The sequence below is a fragment of the Pundamilia nyererei genome, unplaced genomic scaffold, assembly GCF_000239375.1.
Source record: "Pundamilia nyererei isolate P.nyererei 1_Seehausen unplaced genomic scaffold, PunNye1.0 scaffold00157, whole genome shotgun sequence".
Taxonomy (NCBI): Eukaryota; Metazoa; Chordata; class Actinopteri; order Cichliformes; family Cichlidae; genus Pundamilia; species Pundamilia nyererei.
In genome coordinates this window covers 313,626-322,833 of record NW_005187558.1, presented here as the reverse complement: position 1 = coordinate 322,833, position 9,208 = coordinate 313,626, and the positions used below count along the sequence as shown (strand labels likewise).

At 36.4% G+C, this 9,208-nt stretch overlaps 1 protein-coding gene across 1 annotated transcript in view; it reads right to left on the bottom strand.

Moving 5' to 3' along the window:
* The window catches only part of vtcn1 (V-set domain containing T cell activation inhibitor 1), a 6,547-nt gene extending 1,151 nt beyond the window's left edge, over positions 1-5,396 (bottom strand). Inside the window, exons 1-4 of the mRNA XM_005745325.2 lie at positions 5,365-5,396; positions 4,722-4,803; positions 3,096-3,438; positions 2,674-2,855 (exon numbers count right to left, since the gene is read on the bottom strand). Coding sequence (XP_005745382.2) covers positions 2,674-2,855; positions 3,096-3,438; positions 4,722-4,803; positions 5,365-5,396 — 639 coding nt within the window. The remainder of the gene's footprint in view (positions 1-2,673; positions 2,856-3,095; positions 3,439-4,721; positions 4,804-5,364) is intronic.
* Between the last annotated feature and the right edge of the window lie 3,812 nt (positions 5,397-9,208).

The window sequence follows — 9,208 nt, the reverse complement described above, 5'->3', positions numbered from 1 at the left end:
GTATGTGAGGAGCAGGATTTTGAATTCAATTCTGGATTTAACAGGAAGCCAATGAAGGGAAGCCAAAACAGGAGAAATATGCTCTCTCTTTCTAGTCCCATTAGACCGGTCCGTGGCGCAAAAAAGGTTGGGGACTGCTGGTTCAAACTGTTGTAAATGACCCGTCGTCCTATAATCTGTGGAACATACAAAATCACCTTTTGGGACAATGGCATCAACACCAAAAATAGCTGGCTGTGTTTACAGCATGGCACCAGGGTTTCTAACAACTGATTCAGTTCACCCGAAGAAAAACATTAAAGAAGCATAATTACTTAGAAAAGAAGAAGAAGAAGCCACATTTAACGCAAAGGAGGAAAAGGGAGGAGAGATCGTGAACAATGTGTGAGCCAAGTTTGTTCCAGTTTCGAAGTGCTGTTTCTAGATGACAAACTAATCTTAAGGAAGTGTTGCTCACACTTCTCCTTTTCAGTCAGCCTCAATAATCTAGTGGAGATGTAGCGATTCCTAAAAATCGGTGTGAAACATGGATGTGTGAAAAAGTTTTTCACATGAGATCTTGCTGAAACACAGTAAAGTCGAAATAAAATCCAGGAGCAGATAACTCAACTAAAATAATGGAAATAGGTGACATATGCACATTTAAGCAGGTAACAAAAGGCACAAAACCAGCCGGACACCAGGCAGATACATAGATGATACTATAATAATAAGATAATACTAAAAGAAAAAAGCTGACAATACCAAATACTTGAAAAACAATACGGGATGTGACTCACTGCATTATGTTGAACTATTGGCTGATTTTTTAGCTTTGTGTTTTCCTTTATGTAACAGGTTTTTCATCATAAATTGATGCAGAAAATACATTTGATGGAGGACCTCTGCAGACCAGATAAATTAAACTGACACCTACCACCAGGGATAAAGCTTTTGTGCTGTGGATGTGGAAAGGACCCAAATGCAGACTTCTAATCAGGCAAAGTTAGTGTCACTACAGACAGGAGGACACAATCATCAATTCCCCAGGATTTACTTTCAAAGGTTTTAAGTTAAAAAAAAAAACATTTTAAAGCAACACTGTCACCCTTGACATCACAAAAAGCATTTTTCAAAAATAAAACTTTAATTATTTAATTTTTTAAAATTCCGTCATTAATCAGAGTCTCATTGGGTGAAAATATATTTGTTGAGAGGAATTAGAGCAATAAGCATTTATAAAAACATCAGATGATGGAAATAGAACAATAGTATAAATCCAGTATGAATAAACAGCTGCAAACATCATCCGCACAAAATCCAAGAGGAATCTACAGATTTCTGTAGACTGAGGTGTTTAAGGTTTATTTGAAAGGTTCAGATTACCTGAAACCAGCTCTGCCATGGTTACTGGACACTGTCTGTAGTTTTTAGATTTAAATGAAAGGTGGTAACTCTAGAGCAGGGGTGTCAAACTCAAATACACAGTGGGCCAAAATTCAAAACTGGAACAAAGTCGCGGGCTAACGTAAATATTTATTGAAATATATTTATTCCTCCAGATATAAGAATGAATCTTTTCTTATGGACTCAAACACGTTTTGCTGAAAAACTGAATATGGAACAAGCAAAGCTTAATACTAAACAATATATATATTAGCTGTATAATACCAGTAGGCCAGCTCTAATAGTAGTTTGGTATGGCTTCGCGGGCCAAACGTAATTAGGCTGCGGGCCAAATTTGGCCCACGGGCCAGAGTTTGACACCTATGCTCTAGAGGTAGAGCTTTCTAAAGAAATAAAGTGAGTGCTTCTAGAATTAGACATTAAAACTGTCACAGAAAATGTGCTAAAATGTAAATGTTTCAATGTTTTTCTTGTTTTGTTTCTATATTTCTGTATTTCATTATGTTACATGTCTGCATTAAAGTAAAATTTCAAAGTCAAGATAGCTGAATTTTACTGACATAATTTAGATGGAACTCTCAGTTCACACACTGTAAATGCATTAGAGGATGTAAAAAATAATATTAAAAGTTAATAGATAAACTATTAAAAACATCCAGCACAGAGTTAAATGGCACTACACAACTGTAACACACGCAGTAATAAATTACATTAAAGTAAAGCTACACAATCTTCAAAGAGGACCGCTTTTGTGAATATCAGTCTTTACTTTGGACATATCCTGACCTTAAATGCAGCACATGCACACACATATGCAGCCAGGGGAAGTATCTGTCTATATCTGTTGTGTCTTTTTGTGTGTCAAAAGGTCACATAATAGATGCAGAGGAAACTGGTCATAATAATGAGATAAAGTGATCCAACTGGATGGAATGAAGCAGCACTGAAGGTGAAATAAGTCCTCCATGAAACATCCGAGCCTGAAAAATATGAAAAATAATTAGTTTTTTTTAAACCTATAATATTATTTGCCTAGCTATATATTTATTAATACATATATTTGCTTTTATTTTCTGGTAGATTTGATTTAAATTGAAGAAATATTCCTCTGACTTAGTGTTACGCCTCCATAAATAAAAGATAGGCCAAAGGATGAATTTTAGTCCTTTAGTACAAATGTGTTTGGTATCAGGTCAATGTAAAAGTATATAGACTACCTGATATAGTTGCCTCAGAAAGAGACATCACCAAGTTGTTTTCAATCCTGAAGCTGTAGGTGTCACTGACTTGGACCGACAGCAGTGTGCTGAAGATGCTGAATATCCCCTCAGAGTTTTCTGTGAAAGTGGAGCTTCCATTCAGGATGTTCTCAGTTTGGTTTAACCATGAAACGCTTGGCTTAGGGAACCAACTGACTGCCTCAGCAGACAGGGTGCCATTTGAGAAGGTGAAAGTGGGCGCTGAAAAAGCTGATGTAATAAAAGAGGGAAGAAAAAAATCCTGAATTAATATTGCAATCAAGAGTGAAGCTTCACTCAGTACTCACATTACTCAGAACAGCACGTTGGTTAAAATTCCCAGCATTACAAAAACTAGAAATACCCTTATACCATCTTATTCCAATGTGTTGCAAACCATGCTGCTAATGAATGCCAATAAAGAATGTTTAGATAAACACACAATTAATCTTGAAGAGTGAGTCATCCTACCTGCTGTTCTGAGTTGAATGCTGACCTCTCCTCCACCTTTAGAGGAGCTGATGCTGCATGTGTACTTCCCCTCATCACTGCGTCTCACATTCCTCAGCAGCAGAGAGGCATTGCCTGTGACTACAGCCTGAGGGAAGAGCTGAGTTCTCCCACTGAACTGTGACGCCTGATTCGTCAGATCTGGAGCTCCATTCTGATAAAAGTAAACCAGGCCGTTCAGGTCCGTCTTCTTCCAGGTCACTGTCACTTTGTCTTGGGAAGTTTGTGTGTCAAGATAGCAGCTGAGCAGCTGATCCTCACCAAGGTTGGCGACAGGCTTTGTACTGCTGCTTATCACATTGGACTGGGGCTCTGTGGGATGTGGACATTTTATACACATATTATAGACTAGCACATTTGAATCAGTTCCAATTTGTTGACAACTTAATAACCGATTTAAATGATATTTAGTGAAAGTGTTGTTTGCTTTTGGCAGTTATAAAACTTTTAGCAGGAAGATTTTAAGGACAAGTTCACATTTTTCACATTCACATATCCTGAGAGAGAGAGAGATAGAGACTGTGATTTCAAGAGATAGTTCAAGCAAAGCTATGACTATTTAGGGGTCTGAGTTAGTAAAAGTGATTAAATTCTAAAGACACAGATAGATAGACTCTATGTAAAAGATGCTTCTAGCATACAGGTCTGAAAAACAAAGCCAGGGTGGAAATGTCCTATACCTGTCTTCTTTCTACTGACCAGCAGAGGGCAACCATTGTAGCTGTCAGGAAAAGAAATCTACTTCTCACTTGATTTATAACCTTAGTAAATATTTTCCTAATGCCTTTATGGTCTCAGTCAGTAGTATTATGACTTTATCATGTTTAGCTTGGAAATTATTGTGCCATTTATAAAAATAACCCACTCAAAGTCCGGTATGCTTTTTACTCTGTGACTGATGACTCACTACTGTATGAGCATGGCGTGTCCTTTGCTTCACAATCAGATCTTTTTTGGCATTCAGTTAAATTAAAAAAAGAAGTCCTTTTTTCAGATAATAACATTGCACATATTTAATAAATTTGTAACTTAATAAAACTAACATGCCAATTAATCTAGCTTGAATGCTAGCTAGATATCAGCTTCACACATTCTTCTAAAATATAGTCACGCCCACTTTCAAGACATCAACAAGATGATGGCCAAAATACCAATTTCACAGGTTCATATAGGACAGGATTCCACAGTAAAAACTCAGGCGCACCATGTTTATGAATGAAACTATCAAATGATATTTAAAGTCAATATTCCCTTAATACCATGTTAAACCAGCACCAGTCGAGCATACCTAAACACACATGAACATTTTCTCAAGGAAATGAAACATGAATATAGAGTATATGTGTTACTTGGCTATCAACATTATTTCTGTCAAGTGGAAAGTCAGCCTCACAAATATTTAGAGATCATCACACGTGCAGATACAAATGAATATTCACAGTTAAACACTCGATGCTGTGCTGTGCCGTGTTGCCGTCCACATGGATTAACTGTATTTTAGTTTAGACAAACACAGCACGTGGTGAGCACACCCATGTATCACCCCAGGCCTCACCGAGCCATCACTAATGACAAGAGGATCCAAACAGATCTGTGGGTCTTACTTGAGAAGGCCAGAGAGAAGAAGAGGATGATGAAGAAACTAAGTATGACGATGATGACGAGCATGCTGTACAAAAAGAAAAACACAAGTGCAATTGTAACAAAACACATAGTATTAGTTTTTAAAGATTAGTTTCATAGCAGTTCTTCAAATAGCTTCTATTATTCTTCCTGGAACTGTAGGGTTTGGGCTCCATGCGTTGTGTCTTTTGGGTCTCGTGATGATCAGGACAAAAAACCCCATTGCAATAAGAAAGCTGGAAACTGGAGATTGTTTTCAATTCTTCTGTAAGTGTTTTCTTTGTGGTTCAAAAATGTTAATATTTTGTCCTGACAGAAATTTAAAGGAGAAATTTCTCTTTGACAGACTGTCAACAACTTTTATTTTGTTAGGGATCACATATTTAAACTAGTTGTGAAGCATAAGTTTAATCTTTAATAACATGTTGTTGTATTATAATCTGAAACTTTAGAAGTAATCAGCAACTACAGCTGTCAAATAACATCAAAAGTGAGATGTTTTCTTTCTCTACTGATGCAGTAAAAGCAAACATACTCGGTTACCACTGGAGACACCTAAATATTTTCAAAGTTGAATGACAACACTAAATATTCCTCATGGTCGCACCTGTAGAAGATGATTTGTCCGAGCGTGGCCATGGCTCCTGATGAAATCTCTTGAGACCAAGAAAAAAGGCAATTATTTATTCTTTATCCACTTTTTTATCCAAGTAATATATTTCTGCTGCTGTCTGTCAGCAGCCTGCACAGAACTGTCTGCTCAGCCTCTCTCAGAGCACTTAGAAAATACAATACAACACCATGAGTAAATATTACTTTTAAGGTGTGTTCTTCATTTTGGTTGACAGGTCATCATCTAGCTCGTTTATCTTATCAAAATAAAAGTTCATGTGACTGATTTACAAGAGAAAGAGATTATTTTTGTGATGTTAGTTAAGCTTTTACAAAGTGAAGGGATTACATCCAGAAAAACATTTTCACAGTAGTTATGACATAGAATATGTTTTTCATGTATATATTTATAGCATGCAGTACCGACTGCTGCTGGTTTTATCACGGCAAAAGCATAATATGCATACAAGGAAAAAGAGTAGCACCCTGGGCTTGGCAATTTACTCAAGGTGGATAAAATTTGATCTGTCGAGGAAAAAGAGAACATTCGTAACACTTGTTTATTTATGAAAAGGACAAAACATTGTTCACTAAAATAACAACAGAAAAAATAGATGATGAGAATCTCTGGTGATATTTTTGGTATTTCAAAACAGACGATTAGCCTCATTCATACTAATATCTGCTTGGACTGAACTACAGTATCGAAAGAAATGTGGCGTGCAACACTTGTGTGACAAGTGAAGACATTACAGAGTCCTCTTGACCACTGAGAAATTCTGCCAACCTCAAATGTGTACATCAAACTGAAACTTACGCACATGTATGTCACATCATATGATCTTATGAAACAAGAAACATTTTCTTTTTCAGTTTTTATTTTAGTTTTGCAAGAGATGTGAGCATGCAACTGTGAAATCTAGAGTTTTTAAACTGTTAAGCCATAAAACAAAATGAAAGGCTTAGTTTTTGCTTTGTAGCAAACAACAAACACATATATTCTTGGTGCAAGCATTTTGTAGTAGATAACTGCAACCAAAATCCTACTTTCTTGACAATCCTTGTTAAAGATTAGTGTTAGAAAGGTGCGCATTATGTAAAATGTTATTTTGCTATAAAAATGAATGCTCAAAATGATCAAATTACACAAACATACATGAAATTATAGCACACAAGCCACAAACCCTTAAAGCAAATCTTCTTTTTGCCCTTACCTCAGTTCTAACAAGCTTGAAAGCTAACAGTTAGTATGTCCACCTTTATTCTTCAACACAGCCTCAACTTATGCAAGCATTCTTGTAATTTTCAGATGTCTTCAGGACTAGTGCTCCATGATTCTGGAAAGATAGTCAAAGCTCTTTATTGGAGGCACTTGGGAGGCCAATCAATGACTGATAGTGCTCCATTGGGAATTTTTCTATCTAGCTATGCTTTTACTGTATTGACAGTGTGTTTGGTATCACAGTCATGCTGAAAAATGAAGTCTTTTCCTACCAGGTGCTTTCTAGATGTTATTGTATTGTCATGCATGGTGTTACTTGGTGCATTTATTAGGCTGGACGACTGTGATTCATCATTGTCTAAAAGTTCTTTGAAAAGCATTCAGTTAGTCAAGAACGCTGCAGTGAAAGTACTGACAGGGACTTGAAAGAGAGAGCATAATTCTCCCTTCTCTTCACTGGCTCCTGCTTAATTCCAGAGTTGAATTTAAAATCCACATACCTTACATGCAAGGTCTTGAATAACCAGGACACTTGATTTCTTAAATAGTACTGTATTATTCCAAGCATTTTGCTCTCAGACTGTGAGCTTACTTGTGGTTTCTAGAGTTTTTAAAAGTAGAATGGGAGGCACAACCTTCAGCTTCCAGGCTCCTTTCCTGTGGAAAAAGATTCAGGTTGAATTCAGGAGACAGACACTCTCTCTACATTTTAGATTAGGCTCAAAACTTTCCTTTTTGATAAAGCATATAGTTAGCGCTTGATCAAGTGACCCTAAATCCTCCCTTAGTTTCACTGCTATAGGCCAAGGTTGCTTAAAGGCTCTGAGGGCTTCTTCTTCACACCTCTCTTTTTGGTTTATACCTCTAAAAACTAAATTTAAACTGTGGTTCTCTCCCATGTGTATCCTTTGTCCTGTCTTTCTCTGCTTTCCTCTTCCCTCCCAACTGGCCGTGGCTTTAAAAAGGGAGTTTTTCCTTCTTACCTTGGCAAAGTGCTAGGTGTATCTCTCACATCCTGTGTCAGGTATTTGCTGATTATTTTTCTATTTCTCTAGAACATGACTTTCAGATACTGTCCAGCTGCTGTAGATAGTTTTTTTTTAATACCTACCATTTCTTAGTTATAAGTTTTCATCATATTGCAAAAATACTGTTTTATGCCAGTTAAACTGCTTGTTTTATAGATTAAACTAAAAACATGTGAATAAATGTGTTTTTACAACAAGCTGCCAGTAACAAAGTGCCTTATGATACAATTTACAATTGCTGTTATGAGACAAGTTGTTGGTGTAGACACAACACATTCCTTAAGTTAGGTCATTTTTATTACTGGTCACAGTTAACCAACTTTAACCTGATATCTTATTAACCATATCACTATGTTGTTTGAATAACTTTACTGTGTATTTCCTGAAATTTCTCTCCGTGATGTTGTTCATTAGTGAATAGAATCTGTCTGGAAAACCCTAAAAATGTATTTGAGAAGTGAAAACCAAGATTTGCATCATTCTGAAAGTACTTAAACCAGCCTCATTGTGGTAAACCATGGGCACATAATGTATTTAAAGGCAATATAATGGTACTATATGCTTTATGCTTCAGAATTATTTTTCATTTTCACTCAGCCATTGGAGGAGGAACATTTCAAAAATCTAACTTACTAGCTTAAGACATCCGATACTAATTTCATCCAGGATGGCATTTCCGGAGTTTACTTACAAACTTCTTCAAGTAATCAGAAATTCTGTGGGTGTTTTGGTGCTCATAGTCATCTTCTACATCCTGCAGTACATTTTTAACATGCATTTTTTATGCTCGTGTGAACCGGGCCTGCATCCAAATGGTGTACTGTACATGGCTCTGCCGCCTTTGATCCTCGCCTTTATTGTCATCATTGTTGAACCTTTTCACCAAAGAAAGATTATTTACTGGTGTCACTCTCTCTCGAGATGTGCTATGGGTGTTGGCAGCTATGCCTATAAGGTTTTCATTAAGTGGATCAGTTTGGCGGCTGTATGGATATCTGCTGTTCTTTTTGATGGAGACTGGTTCGTTTGCCTAAAGACAAACTTCAACAAGAACCAGACTGGAATTCCATGCAAACAAAATCTGACCTATGAGGAGCAACGGATTATAGGAGACTATATGACTCAATCACTTGTAAGTAACAACACACAACAATCATGCAACATCAATTTGACTAACATCATTTTTAAACTAAAATTCACATGTTAAAAAATGTAAGACAATGAAATTTTGTTACATTTAAAAGCATTTTAGTTCTACCTCCATGTAAGGAAAGTATTACAATGTTTTACTTAGTGCGCTCAGAGCATCAAGTGGATGCTTGCGCAAAATTCAAAAGCTGTGTGTCTGACTGACAATAGAGAAAGAAAACATCACTTTAATAACAACTGTCCATGCTCAAAAGACTTTTATGTACTGCCAGGTTATTGGAAGCTGAATGTTAAGAAAAGCAAAAAGAGTTGAAATAAACTTGAACTTGACTAAAAGAACAAACCTACATTTAAAACAAGTATGTGAATTGTTTTCAAACTGTATCTTTTTTTTCTTTTCCAGGATTATGGTCTTTTTCTCATCTGTGGTTTTTTATTTG